The sequence below is a fragment of the Mesocricetus auratus genome, unplaced genomic scaffold (genome assembly GCF_017639785.1).
Source record: "Mesocricetus auratus isolate SY011 unplaced genomic scaffold, BCM_Maur_2.0 Super-Scaffold_100020, whole genome shotgun sequence".
Classification (NCBI taxonomy): Eukaryota; Metazoa; Chordata; class Mammalia; order Rodentia; family Cricetidae; genus Mesocricetus; species Mesocricetus auratus.
Window position 1 is genome coordinate 27,068,656 of NW_024429201.1, and position 25,692 is coordinate 27,094,347.

Below are 25,692 nucleotides of genomic sequence, written 5' to 3' on the forward strand. Positions count from 1 at the left end.
ATTAGTTTTATAATAGTTGCCTTTAAAGTGATGTTTCATGATATAGTCACAAATTCAAAGCATATTATCAATTTACTGAAATATGGAGAAATAAATGTAGCTTACCAATAATTCCTATCTACTATAAAATCAGTTGGAAGTGGAATACAGACCAAAAAAGGTGAAAAATATCACTAAATGCCAAATGCTGGGATAAGTAACTATTTAGTGCCTTATCTGAACTGCACGTGTGATTGCTATGCTCACCTAATGTGAAAAGGCTACAGCGTACACTTCTACCTGTCTCACATAAGTTACTCAAGGCTGCTGTGAGGGAGCATCGCTTTATGTGGTGGCTTGGGACGTACAGGTCCATGCAAAATAATATTGGGAGATAGAGATTCTGGTAAGACAGCTTATTTACTTATATGCTTTCCTCCAAAAAATTACCTTGGGTTTTGGTAAAAGGCAGAAGGACAGGAGAGAAGGAAGAGGGAAGGAAAGGGGGCAGGTGGCAGGAGCCACAAATCTAAGTATCTTAACAAAGCAGACATGACAAAAAATCTAGCTCATTGCATTCTTAGAACTATTTCTACCTAAATTATAAAGAATGCTTTGGTGGAAGTATTCTTTAAAACATTAATGTTGGCATAAAGTCTAAATGTTCAGACCAATCCTAACTCTAACATAGCTGGATAACTAAGTCTTAACTGTCTACTAAGTTAGCATATGTAAACACAGCATTGTTTGCACTGGATCCCTTGAGAGAATTCTATACCAGCCCCTACTTGACCATTAGGAAGTCAGTTAAAGTAAGCTCTGGTAAAATACTGATCTAGGCCAGTAGTAACATGAGTTACCCATGTTCGTAGACATGTTGGCACTTGCTGCATTCTTAATTTAGGACAAACATGTTCTTCAAAGATTCCTTAGTCCCGCAAATAAGCTTATTCTTAATATTTGAGGCAGTCTGTTTTGTTTCATTTTAGTTTTTGATTTAAGTAGGGAATCAAATCCCTGGGAAAAGTTATTTATAATGTATGTGAAAAAAAAAGTGTGCGAGTCAAGAGCTTGGATGCTAGTATTTGTAGAATAACTAAATAGTAAGGTGGCCTTGAGCTATAAGCTCTGGGCGCTACAGTTTCCTTAATCTTAAAATGAAGAAGTTGGAACAGATGATTTTTAAAATTCTTTACAAAACAAGGGATCCGTGATTCTTGGATACGTCCTTTCTGCTTTTCCTTTAAGTACAAAGATTAGCATGCTAGACAAGCGGAGGAAAAAGGCATCTGCTCCTAAGGCACAAGCTACCTTTCTCAAGCAGCTGGAGAAAATGACCACATTTTCCAGAGTAAAAGAAAACTGTGGTTAAGGAAGAAATACACTGACAAACAGTGGTACTCACTGTTATGAGGCATTACAAGTCAACCGCGGGACAAAAGAGAAGTGTGCACTAATGTGAGAACGCAGTGATGAAACCCCTCCTTTGACAAGAAACTCACTGAGCACTCACAGGGCACAGTCTTAGGTGGTTGGGTTTGTCAGTGAACAAAGCAGATAAAGCTCACTGCTCTCTCTGGGCTCCTCAAGGCTCACAAAGTTATTATCAATCTGAGAAATAATTTTCTGGAAAAATGTTCTGTGTATCAGTTCTCTAATTTGGAACAGAGAGAATGTTCTCTGCACCAAATGTCAAGTACCAATGAATGCTCAAAAAAAAATACTTTATTCTGTCTTCCCTGGAAGCCATATGACATCATCCTTACTTGACCAAGCCTGCAGCTCTAAGTGACTGCAGATCTGGATGATGACCCTTCCAGTTTCCCAACTGGTCCCCCTGTATGGGATGAGGTTCTCCATAACACATGATGACCTGGCTTGCATTCCAACAGGGAAACTAAGGCAAAGTTCTCTCTGCACGTCAACATGTGCTTTGGGTGTTTGCATTGCCACAGAATTCCTACGATGAACTGGGAACCCCAGTGCAAAGCTCTTTGAAGATGGGTCTTTGGGGAGTCTTTGGGGGTGTGTGTGCAGAGCTTTCCAGAATAGTCTGCTGTCTTAAAAAAGCAGCACAGAGAGATGACTGCTGTCCTGCACCCTTGTGAGCAAATGACTGTCTGCCCACTAGGAAGGGAACTGAATACAAGGCTGCTTGGAGCTTTGGGTTTTGGTGGTTGTTTCATTTTTGAGACAGGATCTCATATAGCTCAGACTAGCCTCAAACTTGCTTTGGAGCTGAGGATGACCTCCAATTTAGGATTCTTCTGCCTTCACCCCCTGGGTGCTGGGATGTAGGTGTGCCACCATGTCAGGCAAATTGGGTGCTAGCAGATGGCACTTACTTCACATGTACTATAAAACACTTCACTAACTGAGCTATATCTGCAGACCAGCTTCTTGACCTTAATATTCTTGGTATCAGGACTCAGGAATATATCTGCCACTTAAATCACTTAATCTACAGTATTTTCATTATAGCAGCACAGACTGACTAAACCTAAAAGAAATGGGATAAAGGAAAGTGGGAAGAATACAAATATATAGTATTAGAAAATCAGTAACTGTGTGATGACAAAATCTAATAGGCACATAAGCTCATTGCCACCAAACAGTCTTTTAGAGAATAAAATTGTGTCACTTAGGATCATAATTTATTTAAGAATAAATGTCATTAAATTTTAATGGCTTGTTATTTTCTATTCTACCAAGAATTATTTACAATTTTAAACTGCTTTTCAAAAAGGAAGATTATCATATATTTCTTATCATTTCTGTTACATTTATAATAAAATATGACTGTTATAATCTTTTTGAATATGCTTTTTTGATACATTTTAAAGCAGGAGGTTTGCCTGTTTAGAATTCATCAAATCAACCTCTTTATGTAAAAAGAAAACCAAAGATCAAATTTCTTAATTGCCATTTTAGTTTTCCTACCTCTGACTCTGCTATCAGAATGGGATAACATATACCATGCTAACCAGACCAAGCAGACACAAACCAACTAACTGCCTGACCAAGCATTTCCTCACAGACCCTAGCAACTGGGACCATTCACTTAATGTGGAGTTCTTTCCCACAGCTACCACTCAGACAGGAAAAGTAGAAAAGGCAGTGGTATTTCCAGTAAGCAAGTTATTTTGCATATAGACCCTAATTAGCATGTGGTCTTGGTTTATCAGACCAAAAGAAATGTCATAATTGAAATAAAAGAATTTAACAAGCTCTTCCTTTTTCCTTAAACATGTTGAGCAGAGTTTTGATACCATATACACTCTGGGCATGTTTATTTTGTTTTTAAGATAAATGATGAGAGAACAGAGCACAGGTGGGGAGTGTGGTAAATGTGAATGGTATATCTAGAGGAGTGTTATCATTATAGTACAAGTGCTCACTAACACATGATAACTTTTGCATTCCCCAGGAAAGAAAAGCAAGTGCCTTCTAGGGAGGAGGTACAGAAGAAGCACCAGCAAACCCGTAGTTGGCTCCTCAAGCTACTCAGTCACTGAGTCATGAGCAGCATGAATGGAGGACTCAGAACTAACTGAAGATGTAACAAAGCTTGACTGGTTCATATAAAATCTTCCCTGGTCAATTTACTTGTCTCGTTAAAATATGTAAGAACCAACTGACATTGTAAAGACTGGACCATACCACTGGGAGAGTACATTGGGTTAGTGAGAAGATACCTGCAAAGTACATCCTGATGGAAAAAGCAGGCTCGCCTAAATAAGATAAATTACTATCTTCTAAAGAGCCCAGCAGAACAAGAACAAAGAGATACCCCCGAGTTATAATCACAATACCCACAATAACTATACATAGAAGGGTTACAATGTAGACTGACTGAACAAAGTCTTTTGTTTTCTACTACTGTTTTGGTTTTTTTGCAATTAGTCCTTGAAGAGTCAGGTTTTAAAATAATGAACAGTCATCAGAAAAACCAACATTGAACAGCAGCTCGTCTCGTCTAGTGTCTTGCCTATAAATGGGATCCTGATATTTTTACAATGAAACATCTCATTGTAGTCCACTTTACTTTTTGTGCATGTGTGTATATCAGTTTGTGTTTGCACGTGCACATGCATGTGTGCAAGCATGTGGAAGCCAGTGGATATTCCTCAGGAGCTGCCCACTTTTTTCCAGCAAGGGTCTCTCACTGTCTGGGACTCACCACACAGACAAGGCAAGCCCCAAGGTTCCACCTGCCTCGGCTTCCCCAGTGCTGGGATACAGATGTGTGCATTACTCTGTTTGTCATATGGGTTCTGGGCATTGAACTCACTGAATCGAGCTACTTCTCCAGACCCAGAACATATTTCAAAACCTTTGAAGACTTGAGTCTGATCTTAGAAACCTGCTTTCAACAATACATTTTCTTTCCATCAATACTCAACACTTCAGGATGAATATTAAATATTTTGTTCTCTTTAAATATAGTCTTTAGCTAAAAGACACATAAGAAAAATATTATTTTTAAAATGTAGTTTATATACAACATTCAGACAAAATGTGAGGTGAAAAATGAAACATGCTCTAAAAATATGTGTTATATTTAATAACTTTATCGATTATATAATAATTAAATGTCTCTATGTCTTAGTCTCACAGAACCATTACTTAGCCTGGTTTAACTCTTTTTCTCTACTTTCGCCAATGTAATGTATTACATAGATCCTGAGTCCAGCATAATTATATAACATGATTATTCTAGAATTTAAAAAACATACTTTTAGAAAATTAAAAATGTCAGGATATAATTACTAATAGTGCTATCAATACATCCATAATATATTCACTACAAGGCTTAACCAAAGGAAAAATACTCTTAAAATACTATTTTGGTACTGTATACCTATTTTGTTAATTAAAGTCTCTTCATATGATCTTCTCTATGTAGATTTCTACTCTATAATTTCCTTACTAGTAAATTCTTATTAAACTTATGTATATTAACTCTTTTGAAGTTATATGCTATCAATACATACTATTATGGAATATTACTTTGAAAATCATTAGTGTAATGTGACTTCCTTATTTTATGTAAGTCATACTTTATATACAGATGTTTACATATTTTTATAATTCCATGAGATGCTTGAATTTTCTATAGAAAAGCAATGATGCATAAGTTATATATAAATGAATATAAAGATCTTTTACAATTTACTCATCTTAATTTGTTTAGTTTCTTTTCTGTTTTTCATGAACATCTCCATCAGACACCACTGACACCCCAGTGAATAAGATACTCTTGATTAACACATTTTAATTCCAACTAGTACTAAACTAATTTAGCTCACAAATGACATACTTGTGCTGGCATATTCTGCTGATCAGCATAAGTATGTAGTTTATCTTCCATGCATCTTAGATATTCTATCATCATCAACACTTAATTAAAATAACTGTAAAGTAATAACAGATCTAGTTTCTTTGATGTGTTTTTGGCAAGCTAATCCCATACAGCAGCTACAAGCGGGATGATTATTTATGGATTTATTTTAAACATCTAAATTGGTCACTTACATTATAGGCCTTTTCAGGATGAGAGTGCCTCTCAGGCTTTTACTACTATACAATCACTGCAAGTAAGTGTGTACCACAGGCTTCTGGATTGTAAATGAGCACGGGGCTGTGTGCTGGTCTAACTGAACAACAGTCTGTAAAAGTTAGTAATTCCTTAAGTCAATTTATATCCAAAAACACACACATACATGCTTATTTCGGTGTGTTGTACTAAGGTAACAACAGACCAATCACCTTCAATAAACGTCTGATAATGAAAATAAATAATTGGAGTGAGAGCTTAGAACAGAGGGCTAGGGCAACTTAATTTAAAGCTAAAATTTTCAGCTAAATGGGTGGAGCTAGAAACAATTGTCCAAATACAAATTCTGCATGTGGTCTCTTGTAAGTGGACTTTAACTTTTAAGCTTTAGACACATGCTTCAATCTGAACAGGGGTTAGGTAGCTAGTAAGGGAGCAGGGGGAGGCCGGGACCTCCCTAAAAAGGAGAGATAAAGTAATAACAGATTTAGTGTTATAAAGACATAAAAGGCGAAATTGGATGAAATGATTGAATGAGGAAAGAAGTAGAAGGGCAGGGTAAAGGAAATGCCTTTTGAAAAGCCATATGGAAATCTACTAATGTGGAAAATTCCTAAAATAGATAGATACACAGATAAAAGGAATTTCAGTGGGATCACCATAAACTGGGGAGACAACGCCACAATTAGACATTTTATGCCACCAAGTAAAACCTCCAGTGTCAGGAATGGTTTATATCTTTCTGAGCTGTTTACCAAAAAGATCCCATTGACTCCTCCAAACACCGCAGGCTATTACCAAGGTTTTTTATTACTCTTCATAAACTGATGGTGAGGCCCTACTGATGAAGACACAACTTCCTTATGTCATCAAACATGGAGAAATTGAGCAGGTGCCCAACTGGAAGCTTCATCCCTACTGACTGGACTAGTGTTCATGGTTCCCAAAGGTACTTTGAATGCTACTGAAGAAAAAAAGCAATCACCAATTTCACCAGCTGCAAACCTTGCAACCTACATCAGTGACCTACTTACAAGATACACTGAGGCCACAGTGGCACAAATGTTTTGGAAGCCACCACTTTCTGATTGGATTAAAGACCACTCAGTGATAGGAAACTTTACATGATACCACTAAAATGACTAAGAACCTAAGTCTAGATGGGTCACGGGTCTAGGGGAAAAGCTAATACTATTATTCTCCTAAAGGAACATAGCCACGAAATAATCCCTAATGACATACTGCTATACACACAGAACAGAGCATTGCTCAAGTCTCATCAGAAAAGCTTCTCACAGTTGATGAAAACTGACAGAGAGGTCCACAACTGAAGAATGTGCAGAGTGAGCGCCTTTGGAGCACTCAGTCCTAGATCAGATGTCTTCATCAAACCCTCACCTCAAGGCTTGAGGATTATACAGAAGAGGAGGCAGAAATATTTTATGACCCAGAGTTGGTAGATGACTCCAAGGAAACAGCATCTTTCAGACACAGTAGGACTGATGCACACATGAACTCAGAAACTGTAACTGCACACAAAGCACCTACACAAGTTTAAAGCAGATATTAGTCCAGTACATCTGAGAAGAGGAAACAGACGCAAAGTCCCACCTCTAACCAAGAATTTATTTTCAGTTGCCACCTGCTAGAAGAGGGAAAATGCATTTCCTCCCAATGGAGTGACGCTGTATATAAGAGCCACACTCTAGAGCAGGCCACATGCCCAGGAGTACGTAGGCAACGGAAAACGAACTCCATATTTGTTTGTATTTTTTGTGTGCTTTTCATTTTGTTTTTGTATTTTTGCCTGTTGATTTTCTTTCTTGCTCTTGCTTTTATCTTTTCTTTTTTATTTTGTGCATATGTTTTGATTTTGTTTTGTGTTTACTTGTTGTTTTTATTGGTTTTTGTTTTGAGAGACAGGTAGAGTGAATGAACATGAAGCTGGGTGGGTAGGGAGGATTTTTGAAGAGTTTGGGGAGGCTAAAGATAATGATAAAAACATACTGCATAAATTTTTTAAAACTAAAGTTAAAGCAATACTTTCAACTTTTCCTTAAATAACACAAATCCCTTCCATTTTTTCACTCCATGATATATATTTTCAAATAAAGTTGCTCTAGGTGAGTGTGTTGAAGACATGTCCTTCAACTTATTCAGCTATCAATGCCAAAACAACTTAAAACATTGCAATTATCTTTCTGGTATCTTGATGTCTTGTGAAATTTCTATTGATTTAACAGTAGTCCTTTGAACTGTTCATGCAGAGAAATAAATATATTTGTTTAAGAAACTGACCCAGATAGATAGACTTAGGGGTACAGTGCTTGTCTAGCAAGCCTGAGGCTGTGAGTTCCACTCCCAGAACCAAATGAAACAAAACACATGAGATAAGTATGATGGTGCACTCCTGTAATCCCAGCAGTCTGCAGGCTGAGGAAGGGGATTTATGCACTTTCAGGTTAGCCTGGGATATATGGCATTTTAGAGGCCAGATTAGGCAACATAGTGAAATCCTGTTTCAAAATAAAAAGTAAAACAAGGACTAGAGATAGAGTTCACTGGTAGATTTTCATAGCTACCATGCAGGAGGCTTTGAATTCACTCCCTATCAATAAAGAAGGGCGGGGGGAGAGCAGGATAGAAGGGAGGAGGTGGAGAGTCCAACAAGAAGTATAATACAAGTGTCAAGGAACAAGCAAGAGCTTGTTTTGGAATTTTGGGGGGGGGAAGTATGTCACCATAAATCTATACTTTTTTCGGGGGGGGGTCCGAGACAGGGTTTCTCTGTGGCTTTGGAGGCTGTCTTGAAACTCACTTTGAAGACCAGGCTGGTCTCAAACTCACAGAGATCCACCTGCCTCTGCCTCCCGAGTGCTGGGATTAAAGGCGTGCGCCACCACTGCCCAGCATCTATACCATTTTCATGGATTTCTAGAATAAAGTTGCCAGCAGTTTGAGTTCTGCATGAGGTGGGGAAGGATGGAAACGGGGCAACGTGCTGAGAAGGGAAAGCATGTCTGCGGGTGTAGAGCAGACTGCAGGCAGGGCACACAAGTGTCACAAAAGCCCATGGCAGCATCTGAACCCTTTCACCACGAAGAGATGAGAAATATAAGATACAGGTATGTCACCTTCATTTGAACCTGACATAGATAATATAAATATGTTATCTGATATAAATACAAATTACTTTACATTAGTGTTACCTTATATTAATAAGTTAAATAAAAGATATTTACATTAATATATCTATACTAATGAAATATATTAATATAAGATAGTACCTTATATTCATATAGGTTTAATATAAAATATTATATTAATATAAAACAGTATAACCAATTTTCTTATATTAATACAAATATAAATTATCTTATAAAATAAATATAATCAGTATTTGTGTCAGTTTTAAAAGGTAAAAAAGATGTTAGCATGTACATTAATGAATTCCACTAGTTTTACTCATATATTAAATGCTGGGAATTTGAAAAATGCAAGGGAGGGGAGGGAGGGAGAAGGAGAGAAGGAGGGAGGGAAGGAAGGAGGGAAGGAAGGAAGGAAGGGAGGGAGGGAGAGAGGAAGGGAGGGAGGGAGGAAGAGGAAGAGGAGAGAGCCAGGGTTGGTGTTGCAAACCTGCAATAGCAGTTCTAAGGTAGCTGAGGAAAGAGGCTGCAAGTCCAAGCGTAAGTAACATATTTAACTCTATCCTGAAGAACAGAAAGACATTGTGGGCACCACGAGGCACAGCACATTGGCTCTCTCATTGTTTTCCAATTACAGTTTATAAGATTTTATGTTCAAAACAAAACAACAACCATAAAACTAAGAATTGTAGTCCTTATATGTAGATCCCTTGAGTTTTAGGAAAGCACACTGGTCTCAGGTAGCCAGGTAAACTATTAAGTACCCACTTAGATAAACAACTGGATTTCTAACAGAGACATTTCCTTCTTTTGCTCCCTGTCCATACATAAAATGCTGCAGGGATTTTAGTTTTCTGAACTGTAGGTTTTAAAAAGCTTATTTAGTTACTCAAGCTGAGAGGTTTTAATTTGTTCCTAGCAGAGACCAGAAAGATGATCACCAGGACTGGAGGACAGCACTGTCATCAACCCCTCTCCATTTTCCGTTGCCTTTACTTTTCCCTAGCGAAGTCCTTGCTCTGTTTGCCATTCTCAGACTGTCTGTTCTTTAACATTCAAAATTATATTTTTAGGACATTTAAGTTTAATGTTTACCTTTGAGCTTTGGTAAGTAAGCAGCATTCTCTGCCTCCCACTAACCAAATGTGGTGCATTTAACTCTGGGAAATACTATTTCTACTATCTGAATTTAAAAAATCTGCGCGCGCACGCGCGCGCACACACACACACACAATATTAATGTTGCATTTTGTTGTTAATTATACTTGGTATTTTCAGTGCCGCACTCAATAAAACTAAGAAATGACACAATAAGCTTCTGGTTCACTAGATTTAAGGTGACACCTACAACTCCTGGGGAGTGGGAAAGGGGTGTCTCTAGAATCATAATTCCAAAGACTCACTTCTGAAACAGCATCAGGAAAAGAGGAATGACAAACCCCTGGAAGGAAGGAAGGAAAGAAGGAAGGAAGGAAGGAAGGAAGGAAGGAAGGAAGGAAGGAAGGAAGGAAGGAAGGAAAGGCAATAGCAAGGTCAATGAGCAGATGAGGAGCAGGAAGGACCAGACATGGCATGCAGACTGTCATGTGGGACAGAGTGGGTGGTGCTGGTGCTGGTGCAGGACGCGGGAAGACTCGAGAACAGCACAGCACACGACACTAACAAAGGCATCTTCAAAATGGGCTCATTCACAGAAAGCAAGTAAATAAATATTTACCTCCAAAAAATTTAGCCCAGAGCTTATAAAAATGTTTCCTTCTCTTTCTTTTCAGTTGCAAGAGTTGGAGCGAGTGACTATTTTTCTCATGTTTGATTCTCTTTCTTTAAAGTACTGACAATATTGTAATACTTTGAGTCCCCCTCAACTCAGCTATTTATGTCATTTATATTGAACCCTTTCTAGTCAATAAGAACACTGAAGAAATAAGAAAACTCAGACTATTCCTAGTTCCTTTCTCCCCTTCCCTTCTTCCTCCCTTCCTTCCTTTTGTGCTATTACTACGTCAAAGCATTGGGGCAGCTTGCTAACAGTGCAGTTTGGTTAAAAACAGAACCTTTGGAAAACAGATCTCTAACAGGGAGACATCAGTCCACTGCCACTAGATGGCAAAGCAGCCTTCCCATTGCTGCCCTAGTCCTGTAAGGGGACTGACAGCCCTGTGGCAATCTGTCTTGTAGCACAGCAGTGTTCTAATCAGCTTAGATGGGGAAATATGGATGAGTACCTTGTCCTGAAACTAAATTACTTAGACACTTATTTCAACACATATTTATAACCTTAATCTCACCAAGATCTTTCTTTTACAACCTACCATCAATATATTATTAGTTTTTAACAGTTTCTGTTAAGGACACTAAGATTTAGTGACTATAAGATAATAAATGTATCAAGATAAAAATTAAATCGAAATATAATACCCAGAAAAATGAACAAGTCTATATATTGGTATACATTCAAATCAAACATTTACAAGTTTACAGGTATGCAGTATATCAGAACCTATTAAAAGATTACATCACGTTTTTCAATAAAAGATGTGTTCAGTTACTAGAGTGATACATAAGACTCAGTTCCCATCTTGGAAGTTTTCTGTGGTAAGGAGCAGAAAGAAGGGAAATATGTTTTCTCATATCCCAGAAATGAGGAATGGCCTTCACTTAAATGTTCTATAAATTATCGTAAGTCATGGGAGAATCTTTATTACAGCCCACAAAATACTGAATCTTACAAGATGACAGAATAGATAATCTACTTTTTAAAAACACAAATGAATGCTGACTTTGCCTTATTTTATTTTATTTTATTTTTTGGTTTTTACGAGACAGGGTTTCTCTGTATTGTTTTGGAGGCTGTCGGTCCAGCCCGGCCTCAAACTCACAGAGATCCGCCTGCCTCTGCCTCCCGAGTGCTGGGATTAAAGGCGTGCACCACCACCGCCCGGCTGCCTTATTTTATAAAGACTATTTACCCTAGTATATTGACCATTGAACATAATTTAGAGCATCTAAAATGGCCTAAGGAATACCGCTGCCTATTTCAATAAGGCTGCAGTCAGTAATAGTCTTTGCCTATTTTTGAATGAATGAATATACTTATACAAAATGTAGATATGCAACAGATCAATATCTTTTATAGTTAAAAGTTCCTTAATATACCCTGAGGCTGCTGAATTAAGTCACATGAGATGACTGATGCACTGCTGTATTTTTTTCCTACTAAAACCAAACTCCAGATTGCTGTACAGTCCCATCGCCTTTCCTCTGGTCCCAGTCCATCACAGGTCTTGGTTTAAGAACATGGTTCTGAAGTCATCCACCAGTTCTACAACAGTGTCACTGAGGAATTACTGGATTTCCTATACTAATCACTCCTCTGACCAACTACAGGCAAATAAGTATGTGCCTACTCTAGATATTTATTAAATTGATACTTCCTTTTGCATGTCTAGCTAACTCCACGAATTTCACTTAAGTGGTCTCTTACTAACGTAAGAGAAGTTCCCATTTAAATAAAAGCAAATTTTAAATGGTGCTGTGGTTTGAGTCATAAGTGCTTCCCACAGGCTCGTGTGTTTTAACATCTTGTGCCCAGAGGTGGCACTGTTTGGAGTTGTTAAAGCCCTTGGCCCTGTGCAGTCACTTTTTAATTCCTGATCCACTAAGATGTGAACAAACACACAGCAAGCTCTTACCACCAAGGACTGGACCAACACGGCCATCAAGCTTCCTGAAGTGCTAGACTGGCCCTCTCAAACTGTAAGCCAAAATAAGCTTCCCCTCTATTAAGTTTCTTCTGCCAGATACATTGTCAAAATGACAGGAAAGAAACTAATAACATGGGAACAAAGTCTCAAATAAAGGTAATAATCAAAAGGCTGTTATCCATAATGGACATATTAATGACTAGAATATTAACCCCAGTTATTGATTTTAGGATTAAAGTTAGTTGGAGTTTTGAATTTACAAGTTTCGAATCTGTAATGATATCACTTGCTAATGAATGTAAGTTATACCTACAGAGGGTGGGGGCTTGTTCTTCAGTGTAAATGGGAATAAAAGAAATACACGTGTCAATTTAGGAAAACTACTTTCAATGTAATTTTTACAGTATGATTATACAGTAAGTACAGCTCAAAACTACTTATGCTTAAACCTCATAGGCAAATTATAAATTATTAATTTTATTCACTTAATACTAATACTTTAATCTCTTTATGAGTGGCTTCTATTCTAGTTATGCCCAAAAAAGCTTTGCATTTCCTCCCCAAGAACATGAAGTATTCTCACACTCTACCTAACCGTAAAATGCAAGAAGGGAACAACCTTTGGAATCCAGCTGTTAAAAGCAAGTTAAGGGTAGAAAGCTGCTTAGAGCCTCTCTGAGTGCCGGAATTCCCTGGTATCTGGGAAGCTTGATCGCCAAGAGCCCCGGTTTCTTGCTACGGCCTCCTGGAGCCAGTCACCAGGAGAGCACAGCCTGTCCTGCTGTAGTTGCTTGCAATGTCCCTTTCCTAGAATGAACTGTGTATAGTGGCAGGGCTGGACCTGGGTGTTTTCATCTGTCAACTCTGAAATGATTCTCTTTTCTACTTTTCTAGATGTGAGCCATTCTCAGAGGAAAATCTCTATGGATTCAGGAGAAGAAACTGGTGTTTGTCTGTCAAGTATAATTATTCGGGGCTTTTGATTATTACCATGCTTCTATGTGTGAAAGGTAGCTACTATTCATAAACAACATGTGTTATGTGTTATGCCTAGGCTTGCACTCAAGTATAGTTCAGACACTGCAGAAAACCACTATTGACTGGCTAGGAAGCACTTGAGCGGACCCCATCACCATATTACTAGAAGAGATCAGCTTTTTAGCAACAGTTTAGGAACATTTTTAAACAATGGTGTATATAAATGTTGAATAGGTGGGGAAAGCCCTTGAGGTAAGTTGGAACAGCTTTCCTGGGTAAACAGAAATAATACAAATGTACCTGAGTTTTTCCATCTCCTATTTGTCTTTACATTGAAAAAGGCATTACAATTATTCAGAGATCCAAACTAGGAAGTGCAGTATCTTCCTTGATTCTTGCAACTTCTTCTCTTTCAAGCTTAATTTTGGCAATCAACTAAGGGTTTTCAAACGCAATTACCAACTGTTTCTTTCCTTCGACTCCCACTGTCCCAGATCTCGTCAGGAAGCCTCCCTTGTGAGCTGTCTCTTAAGCCTCCACTTCTAGACTGCTCTTCTCAACTCAGGTGGAGCTGGTCCTATCTGAGATGATTTTTCCCTTTCAAGATGCAAGCGTAAAGTCGGTCCTTTTGACAGCTCATTACAGTCTTTAAGATCAGGTTCAAACTAGGAGCTACCTCAAGGGCCTCGCAGGCTGCATCACCACCTACTCCTTTAACTAGTCAGGCTGTCAGCGGTCTTGAAACACTTGGTTTCTGTCCCTTTCCCCTCTGGGTTTCTGTCATTAATTCTCTTTCCTCTCTTGTACTTCTTTCTGTCTGCCTCCTTTGTCTAACTCCTCACTCATCTTAAATATTAACTTGGATTACAATTTCGATTTTGACAATGCTTTTCCAACTACACCTTTCCCAAGACTGAGCGTGGTGATCTGATTTGCTACAAGAAAGCATTCTACCCATTTAATATGCCTGTTTTCAAAATTTCCATACTTAAACCACTTTCCTCAATTCACCATTCTCTGGGCTTATGGATGTCTGGGATTTTATAGACATGCTTATCAGAGATGCCCAAACAAAGTCTCAACCAATTGCAGGCTAAAGAGTCTGAATCAGTTACACATCCAAATCAATGCCCTTTTCAAGGACCAGATGGTTCCTAGAAGCATGCTAAATGGCTCTTATCATGCCATTTCAGGCTCTTTTCAGCAACAGAGAACATCCTTCTATTTTGTGTGCGGGACCTCTTGCTCGCTCCTGAACTTTCTGCATGTACCTCGACACCTCAGCTCTTACTGTCGCTAGCACATGTTAGCTAATGGCTCACTTTCTGAGATACCATTCCTCTGTCTGTTTGTTCTGTTGGGTTGTTCTAACCCTCTCTCATCTCTACTCTGGTGGACTCAACCCCTCTCTCCTCTTGGTCATCACAGAACATTTGACTTTGTCATTTTTAAAGCTGCTTATTTTGTTAACACAAGGAGCTTCTGGAAGCCATACACTGTATGTGCTATATTTTAGATATCACAGTTGTCTGGAATATAGTGGTACCTAGTCATGAATTGTATCAGGATAATTAAAAGGAAGTTAAAGATATTTTGATTATCTTAATGAGAAAACAGGCAAGGGGAGGGGCTAACTCTGCCAAATGTAAAAATGAAAATGTATGGGTTTATTCATGTTGGCATAATGCTATAGTGCAAGAATTTGCCTTCCTCCCCAACCAATCATCCTTTTTTAACAGTGCCACTTAGAGTGCTCTTAATTGTCTAATAGATAAAACTCTCCAACTTACTCCCTAACCCTAACTCAACTTTGGCAAGAGAACTATGAGCATACAGCAAACATAAAATGAGCTAGAAATATGTCATGGATAACAACCAACTTTCAAAGGTAATTTCAATGACAGATAATTCAGACTGTTTTGATTAAAGTTCCAGCCCTGTTGCTTCCTTCGAAAATCATTTCTCTGTCAATGTTTTGGAATTTCCACTTGCACAGTGATAACCACAGCAATCCATACTTCACACTTTGGCTGCTGTAGGATTGGAATCTATGTAAAGCATGTAGACTAATTATTTATTGTTTGCTATTATTATCATTGTCTGAAGAGGTGGTTACATAATAAGCAATAGTTATACTTAGTTCCTAGAGTATACAAAGGGTCTCAAGATAGAATGTGGCTTTAATATGACTCAAGTAATAATACAGAGAAGCTGGCCCAACGAGCATGCCCTCAAAGTGCAGGGTATGTGCTGGGCTCTGTTTGAGGAGATCTTTTAATTAAATGTACTATTCTGCAAAATGACTTATAATTTAATCTCTCCATTTCACCTTTATAAGTGCCTTAATATCCAATGATTATCAAGAGTTTTGAAATTAAAAATAAATGGAAAAATCATCTTGGCTTATAAGTCCCTACTATATTAACAAGATAGTATGTCAGATATTAATTTCTATAACACCTCCTACATCTAATTCTAAACTCTAAATTTTAATTTTCTCAGATTGTTATAAAAGTAACCAAATTAAAAAAAACTTCAGAATTTATAATGGTATATTGGTTTGCATTAGAATCCTATCAGATTTCTGATGAAGATCTACAAAATTAAAAAAATAATTTTTATAGCTCTAAAATCATTATTGTCATTGCTAAAAGAAGCAGGTATTGAAATTTTAAAATGCTAAATACACAGTTGAAAACAAGATCTTCAAATTTTATATAACTATATTAGTAAAAATTCCAGCTGAAAAATCAAAGGTGATTTCAAATATCTTGATACAGCCTATAATTTTTACTATGTGAATAGATTATGACTTGGCTACTTCTGAAAATACAGCCAAATCTTGATTATTCTTAGTCTATAGAAATACAGACAGTTGGAAACAGACCTCTTCACATCTTTAGTATCTTTACCACAAAGCATTCACCATGGTGAACTTATTCTAATTTGCACTTTGATTTCTTTTTCTTCTTAATCAATGAATGGTTTAATATTAATCATAACAAGTAAAACAACAGATGAAGTGAAATGTAACAAATAACCAGTCTGAGCAATCAAGAGTTGGCTGCACAGTATCATATCTACTGTAAGAATCAAACTGGAAGAATTAAAATAGCCGCATTTACTTCATTATGGCTAAATAACACCAAGCAGGAGCTCCTATGCCTTAACATTCCTAGTCAAGTCTCCAAGTACCTGAAAGAACCCTGGTGGCACAGGACCTACTGGCATGCCATCTCCTGGGGGCATGTTTCCTAGCACGGGGCTGGGAGCTGCTGCAGCACTCTGCAAAGAATAAAGGAGAGACAGAGCTACATCATTACAGAGAAGGCACAAGACCACAGGCTGCTGAAACGATCACAGATCGCAAGGTGGCTGCTTTTGCACTCCTGGGAGCAAAAGCTGCTGATTTTCCACTCTACAAGTGAACAGACAGACATAAACAATGTCAGTGGCTTTAACGGGCCTCTAGAAATTCCGTGACGGCAAAGATCTTTCATAAGATGATATATCTGAATATATATTAAATGCTGAGAGTAATGGGACAGATGGTAAAAGTTTAAATAAATGCTTAATTTTAAGGTACAGGCATCTGAAATGGCAAACATTAGCATGAATGTACAAATAGGTAAAAGTCTGTGTACAAGGATTGCAGGGATTGTGAGAAAGACTTTTATTTAGATTATACTTAGATATATAATAAACAAGTATAATTAATTTTCTGCCTATAGCCATGCATTATTCACTTTTAGTATGTTACAATCATTACCCAAAAATATAAAGTATAAGGTGGTGAAGATGAAAATGCAAATAGGAAACTGAAGAAGAAAAATAAACTAGATTTAAAGATACTAGTTTCACACAAGTTATGAAAAATATCAGATTGAAAAATTCAAAGTTTACTTCATTTATAAACTTTTCATGAAATCCTAGCATTTCATTAAATATGTTATGAAAAAATTGAAACCTTTGGTTTAGATTTGTAGACGAATCAGGGTTAAAGATTTCTTTTTGTATACATCGGGTATGCATGACTAAAACATTTAAAGTCCTAAAACTACCAAAGAAGGAACCAGATGGGGATATAAACTAGTACCACCTTTAAGAAAAAATGTATATAAAGTCCTCAAAAAACTTAGAAACAGAACTATTACATGAGCTGATGATCTGACTACTGTGTATATATCCAGAAGAAAAGAAATTACTGTGTTGATTGAAGAGACATCTGCAATCCTTTTTTTTTTTTTTTTGGTCTGAAGCACTGCTCATAACAGCCAAAATATAGAATCAACCAAATGTTCACTGACAAATGGTTGATTAAGGAAAATGTGGCCCATAGATACAATGAAATTTTGCTTAGGAACTGCCTGAATGAACCTGGAGGACATGATGTTAAGGTCCAATAATGCAGGCCAGAGAGACAAACAGAACATTATCTGATGAAAATGTGGAGTTTAAAGAGCTGATATCATAATAGAAGGTGGCCTAGTGGAGGATTCAGAGAATAAGGAAACGTTTTAAACAAGTACAGTGTCAGTTAGATGCAGGTATTCTACTGAATGTAGTGTAATTGTGGGTAGCAACATTGTGTATTTCAAAACAGTAGGAAGAGAAGATTCCAAATGACTTAAGTACAAAGGCACAAGAGAGGCCTAGGACACACCACACCAGTTTGATTTTTTAACATCTTTGTTGTGAAAAATATCCAAGCAGTTCCCACATTTACGTACATGCTGCACTGCCTTACTGTGCACACTAGAACATCCACCCAAGTATTTGTGGCCCACAGAAGATATGGTAGCTTAGCATGTTCCGCTGCACAGTTCCTGGCTCTTTGTTTTTCAAAAATATGTTTATTCCACATATTTGAAGTAGTTTAGAGCAAAGATTTTCACAGTTCCCAAAACCATCTAGACTGATTGCATGAGATGCTGCTTACTCATGAAGGTAAATGTAATTTCAGCCAAAGACAAACGCAGAAACTACGTCCCAAATGCTACGGATCATGAGCATACTCTAAGGAAAGGATGCAATGTCATTTAGTGACTATTACCTGGGTGCAGCCCTTACCAGATTTTGTTTCCTTTCATTATGCACAGTGTCACACATGATCCTTATAAAATGAAAGCAAACTGTTTTTCCATCTAACTAAGCTTGCATTAAACGTTAGTTTGCTGTTTGGGTGGGAGAGGAGGCAAATTTTACAATCAACAACCCTGTTAGCCTTAATTACAGTTAGAGCCAGGTGTAGGAAGTGAGATTTGATCTCTGTCCTCAAGACTATAATTCAAACCTAGTTTTCCATCTATTCTTATTTGACCAAAAACCACTCTGGTAGGTTTTTCTTGTATTAGAAAAATGAAACAGGTTCATTTCCAATGAACTGATAAAGAATGTAGGCTGTTCTCCTCCAGACTACATAGTCTATAGGCATTTGTTACTTTTTCATTGAAAGCTCTTCATAATATATGTTTCTTGTAGTATACTTCATGAATGTTTATGCTGTTATTTTATAACTTCAGGTAAATATTCACGTTTTTGTTTTTCTCACCCTCGTCAAGGACTTTTGAGGGTCAATACAGTAGTGAACATAACAGAAATAAAACCCTTGCTTTAAGGCTTATTCCTAGGAAGGGGAGGAAGACAATAAACAAAACAAATAAAGGAGAAAACATTTATTGTGATCTGATCCAAGGAGAACAGCTTCAGGTATGTGGTGAGTTCTAGGCCAGTCAAGACTACATAAAACTGCTACATGCGGCTCTGTATTAAACACACGCGCACATACAGACACACACACACACACACACACACGCGCGCGCACGCGCGCGCGCGCGCGCGCACACGCACCAGCATTCAGGCTTTGCACACAATGTAGGATAGCCTGGAAAAGCAGGACTGGGAACCAGATGACTTGCAGCACATGGCACAGTTGGTTAGTTATTTGGTGTGAGAGGGTTTTTTAGCCCTCTTTAAAGATACAAAAGGAACACCACGTTAGACATTATCCAAGGCACATGGTTCTAGTCCAGAATATCCTGACCTAGACTTTACCTGTGGACCACAGGCTGAGCCACACTGTCCATGCACTTTTGCAAGTTTTACTAACAAGTCCACTCCTATCACTATCATGTGATCTAGCTTAGGGCAACTTTTGGTCTACCAAGGAATGCTATTCTGATAAATATCACAGGTGTATACTAATTGGTACTGTAAATATGTCAAACAATAATCTCCAACTGACTAGCATGATAATTTATAGACAGTATCTAACTAAATATTCTAAGTACTGATTCTGTAATCTGAAGAATAAAGTTGTTTGGATCAAGGCTTCAGCTGGGTGGTGGTGGCGCACACCTTTAACTCCAGCCTGGGGAGGCAGAGGCAGAAGGATCTCTCTGAGTTCAAGGCCAGCCTGGCCTACAGAGAGTTCCTGGACAGGTGCCAAAGTTACCTAGAGAAACCCTGTCTTAAAAAACCAAAAAGACTGGATTAAAGCTTCTAGAAGGAAAGGGTTCTAAGTTTCTTGGACAAACTTGTTTCAAGTTTACTTACAATATATGAGACAAATTTAATATGTTATCTAAGAATGAACACAAAATTGTAGCTGGGCCTAAATCAGAAGTGTATAGGAGTCTGTATAGCTATATAACAAGAATAAACATCTTAGTTATAACAAAACTACCACAAAGGATCAACTTCATTGGAATCACATGAATTCTCATTTTAGTATCATGGAATATCCCTTATTATATAATTGTTTTAGTTGATTTTTATAGTACCTTCCTATCTTACTAAAAGAAAAACATACAAGACGGCTTTAGGATATTTCTTGTAACTAAACTGAATGTGAGACTTCCATTCAGACATAAACCTGTCTTTTTATTGTCTTTTATACTGTATTCATTTGTGTGTTTTAAATACATATTTTTTCAGATATGTCCAGCCTAACACACATTTTATTAAGTCATTAGTTTTGAATATTGCAGAGAAATGGAGAGGCATATACTTCTAAGAGGTTTCAAAAGAGTAGACACAAAGCTAAAAATATTCATCTATCATAAAATACAATAAGCTTTTATTAAGACTTTATATGCCAGTAACTGCTCTTTGGATTGCTAAGAGAGATAGGGAACCAGCTCCTGACTATACAGTGAGGGTCAAGATGTAAAATCTGCATTTGGTGGAACAGAAAAAATATTAAGAATGTGTAAAAATATAAAGTAATAACTATAAAAATAAGAAGGGGATATGACTTAGGAATTGGAAGGAGATTAAAGGGAAGGATAAGAAGGGAAACAGGAATATTGGTTTTCATTACTAAGTCACGTGGACTATTTTAAGCCCTCTATTATTTCAATTGCATCTCCTTCTCAGTCAGGTGTTGCCATGTGACTGAAGTAAGTGGTGTCACCTCTAAGAGGCCATGGGGATAGGAAGAGTTCTCCCTTCCAACAGGTCTATGTATCTCATAAAAGAATGTGTGGAGACAGTTTGCTCTTCTGTCTTCCTCAAGGGCACATGAGGAAGGGCCTACCACTAGGTGGCAGTGCTCAGTCTCAGACTTCCTGGTCCACGGGCTGTGACCGAGAGCTCCTTTTTTATTTTTTATTTTTTCCCTAAATTTCTGGTCTTAGATATTTTGTTATGGCAACAACACACACTAGCCATCCACAGACATTTTAAAGAAAATAAAACCTTAAAAAGATGGTAGTAGTTCTCCTGCCACACCAATTATAAAGCAAGGTACACTTCAATAGTCTGATTACTGGCTACAGGACTGAGAGGCCAGCATGGGGCTGATCCAGACCCCTGATCGGTGGGGTGGAGGGTGGGGGACAGCGAGGAGGCCTCAGCAATCTATGGGACCTCGGATAGTAGATCACTATTTATCCCTGGTGTACCAATGGACTTTGGGAGCCCATTCCACATGGGTGTAATGGCACACATCTTTAATGCCAGCATCTGGAAGGCAGTGGCAAGTGGATCTCCATGAGGTTAAAGCCCCCCTGGTCTACATATCAAGTTCTAGGCCAGCCAGGGTTACATGGTGAGACCATATCTCAAAAAACCAAAAAAACAAAATCAATATTATAAACAAACTGAAACAACTTTCTTGAATGCAAAGGCATTTTTGAAAGAACCACAGTCATTGTTCCTTTTATATTTTCTAATTATATTGGTATCGATTTTGCTCATTTAAAATTTTCCAAATAGTTCATTGCACTGGCACACCTAGCTTTATTCATACTAGCAATATTTTTCATCTTTTACAAAGCTCTCCTTTTATAGCTGAGAGAGACTGCTCAGGGGGCCACTAAAATCTCTTCTTCCCTCCTTCCATAATAAGAGAACTCCAACCAGAGGAACAGCATTCCAACTAGGCACTCTTCAATCCTCCAGTATTCACAAAGAATCAAGTTCTTACTGATGAAAAGTGAGGGAAGGGGCATATTCGCTTTCTAGATCTTAGTTTTAGAGGTCTGGAATCCTTCCTTCCCACTTTTGAGAGACCAAATGTTGCAGAGCTGTAGAACCATAGCAGAGTGCCAGTAGCTTTAATCTCTCCACTGCTTCACAGATGTTGCCGACCTACACAGGAGCGACGGTCTCAACAGTTTGCTTTATTTTCCAAAAATGAACTATCATTCTCTTCATTACTTTTTCTACCATCTGATCTACCAGTTTACTGTTTTCTATTTTACTAATATGTCTATTTTAAAACAATGTATTTCTATTCCACTTGTTAAACTTCACTGTCCATTTTCAAACACATTATATTAACTAACATTAATTAATTAATCTAACATTATTCCATTTTCTGACAATAAAGAGTATAAAGCACTGCATTTTATGCTAGATTTATCTGTGTATCTGCAAGACCTGATGTTAGTTTTTGCCATTTTTCTTAACATCACAACAGAAGACATTTTTATTTTGCTAGTTAATGGAAGTAATCAGAACCACAATTACATTGACTAGATGAATTACGTAAAAATGAGAACAATATCCAGTCTTGTAGATGAAACCAAAGACACACTTTAATGCAAAAGCGGTCTGATGTCTTGGTTTTTAATTTCTAGTTTCCCAGTTGTAGCCAGGTGAGCCATATTACAACCTCCACCATCCAGGAGTATGCCGAGTAACACTTTATGATTGAATCAAAATTACGTTTTTTATAACTTTTCATTGATAAAACATCAATAATCTGTCTATATTTTATTTGTTGACTTTTTATTTTTACATTTTCCTCTTATTGTTTCATTCAAACATACATCATACCCTCAGTTGCTGCTAGACCGTTTCCCCTTGTGCTTCTATCAACTCTTGCCCAGTAGGCTCATGCGTGAATGTCATCTATGTGAAGTGGAGGACAGAGATCATGGAGGAGACAATCTAGACTTTTGGTATACCAACTACAAGAAGACAAAGTTGGACTGTTTTAAGCTACTGAGTTCTAAATGGCTGTTGCAGATGCAGGCATATTGATTTTAAAATCTGGAAGGAACTCGGGAGGGAAATGAAAACTAACACACCTCTGCCCCTAAATTACCATTTCATTTCTGAAAAAGGCTGCTCAAAGGACATTGAGAAGATGAGTAACTCTAAAGAGCTCGTGACTTTATTGTAGTTAGCATGCTGTAAACTATATAGTTCCTGATTATGTAATTTTCATTGCATCAATGTCCTGGTTAAGAGTAATCAAGCAAAAACAAATCCCACGTTAAACCACATTTGCTTTTGTAGCCCATAGGGTACACAGTTCTATAACTGGCTTTGCCTCTTGCTCAGGTCAATTGGATTTCTTCATGCCACAGGGACAATTCCACAGGCTGAGCTTAGAGTGAAGAATGTCATGGCATCTCCTTCTGTAACTGCCAGCGGTGTCTCTAACACCCTCTTCTGCTCATCTGCACAGTCATGGATCCCTGACTGCTAACCAAAGTCCCACTAATCCTGTCTAGACTGCTAAACTCAGTCATGGGCAGGCAGGAAAAGACATACACACAGCTAGAAGCATTGTTTGGAATTCACTCTCCTGTTACCTGGGCTGATGGTGCCTGTTTGTGCCTGTTTGTGCCTTAGAGCCTGTATCACAGGGAGAAGGCTTGCTCTGACCTTAGTTCCTGCACTAGAACAGTACCCACTTCCTTTATTTAGCAGGTTAGCTGCTTCCATTTCTACCCAAATGGGGTTTGAAGGTTTCAGATGCCCAAACTGATATGCTATATAGTCTTTCCAATCAGTTCAGAGAGAATGAGTTGAAAAGTAAACTACTTCTACCAGAGTTACCACTAGGGACAGCCAGAGTCCCTAGATACCAATAGTTCATTTACCTGCAGTTTTGCCATGTCTGACTGATACACATTGGTTTTCCTACCTGAAGACCATTTCCATCATTCACCCTGAACCAGGATGACAATGGTTATTTGCATAGATCTCTACATGTGCCTGCTACCAGTACATAAGATTTATAAGGTCAAATAATTCCTAACAATGATTTTTTGCAGAATTTCCTTCACTTGCTTAGTCCGTCATCCTTAAAATGGGCTTGTCTTAGAATCCAAGCAAATTTGTTCTGAACATACTCCCATAATCCTTCCCTTCTACTGAAGAAGTTCTGAAAAATCTTTGCCACAGAACCAATCACACTGTGGAATTACAGCTCTGTACCAATAGCATCAACTAAGTCACTGACATTTTTAATTCCAATATTGATTTTTTTTCCCAAGAAGGTAATCATTATAACACTCACTTAAAAGATATAATATCATTTACCTCATAGTTTACAGTTACACAAGAGGGATATATCTGTTGGGAGCAGCAGTACCTGCTTAAAGTCCCAGCACTTAAGACAATGAGGTAGGAGGATGTTATGAATTCAGGATCAACCTGTGTTACAAAGTGAAACCATAGCTTCAAGGCATAAATAAATAGACAAATAAAAGCCAGTGTGTCTCCTCAAAAAGATATTTTCTTTTATACATACATATATACATAATACATACATATAAAACTCATAGATATATATTTGAAGCTTACTATTCTCACATTTATTTCCCTTAACAACACTGTTAGCCTGGATCTGAAACAACATGTAACTAATAAACTACTTCAAATTTTACCCATCCCAAATAAGAACACACGGTCAAGCAGAAATTTAGTGGATTTTTAAGTCAAAAATTTTAATTATTTTACTATAATGCCTTGGATGATTTCTATCACTGAATATTTTAAAGCTATTTAGAACATTTATTCTTTCAAGAAAGTTATGCATAAAAATTCCAAGAATAGCTTGAGCCAAAAATCTTACTACTTAGTTTTAAAAGATATTTATTTAAAGGGGACATAGCAGGTGGCTTACAAAAAGGCACAAGATGACAATAAATTAGTAAATGAAAATACTTGTTTCTATTCACTCCAAAGTGAAACAGTAATTAAATCACTGAACCTGCTCTCACAGGCAGGCATGTGATCCATCTCCGCCTCCTTTCCTCTCAGTGTAGAGTGTAACTGCTTATCTCAGCTATTGGATTTTAAACTATTTAATTGCTTCATAGAGCAAAAGCAAGCATCACTACAGATTAGCACATAAAAACACAGATAAAGAATAACAGCGAAGGGAGATGTTTAATCTGCAATATTTTGAAGAGAATACTTTAAATTACTTCAACAAATATCCTAAAAATGGATCGTATCTATACAAAATACAATAAACCCAATTGAAAATGATAAGTTCAGCTTATCATTGGTTTTCCCTTTTAGAACACATAAATAAAGAGGTCTTGTTGTTGTTTTGCTTTTTAAGTATGCTAGTGATTTGTTCTAAAAGCAGACTCTTGTGAAGCAGTGGTTGAAACAAAATCTATGATTCTATTTTAGTATGCTCTCTAGGAATTACGGATATTCACATACGAACTTACAAGAGATGTTCCTCTGTAATCCTCATGAAGACTGTTAAGAGCCTCAACAGAGACAGCTAGCATGCCTTATTAAGATGGATCTGTATAAGCCTAAACTACAGCCCCCAAAACCGACCAGCACACTGAATGCTAGAGTCTGTTCTCAGTCCTCCAAGTGCCACTTAGAATACTCAGATACAGTCTTTGGAACTGTTGTCATACACTGACTGCATCACATTCTTTAGGATATTCTTATGCTGAGAAACCTTCATCCATAAAAAAGATGAGTTTCCTTTTATGAAGCAGATAAAATTCATTCAGTATAGTTGGAGGGAAACAGTGACAAGACTGGGTGAAAGATGTTTGAAACAGAAACTTAAATATGACAGTTTTCACATAAAACTGTCTCAAAAGCCTGGTGTGGT

The 25,692-nt window shown here is 37.6% G+C and overlaps 1 protein-coding gene across 4 annotated transcripts in view; it reads right to left on the reverse strand.

Moving 5' to 3' along the window:
* Ssbp2 (single stranded DNA binding protein 2) overlaps positions 1-25,692 on the reverse strand; it is a 264,086-nt gene that overhangs the window by 63,982 nt on the left and 174,412 nt on the right. For 2 of the 4 annotated variants that reach the window (XM_005065667.4, XM_005065668.4), the window contains exon 5: positions 16,560-16,649. The exons of the other annotated variants lie outside the window; for them this stretch is intronic. In XM_005065667.4, the coding sequence (XP_005065724.1) occupies positions 16,560-16,649 (90 nt within the window). The remainder of the gene's footprint in view (positions 1-16,559; positions 16,650-25,692) is intronic. 4 annotated transcript variants of the gene reach the window in all.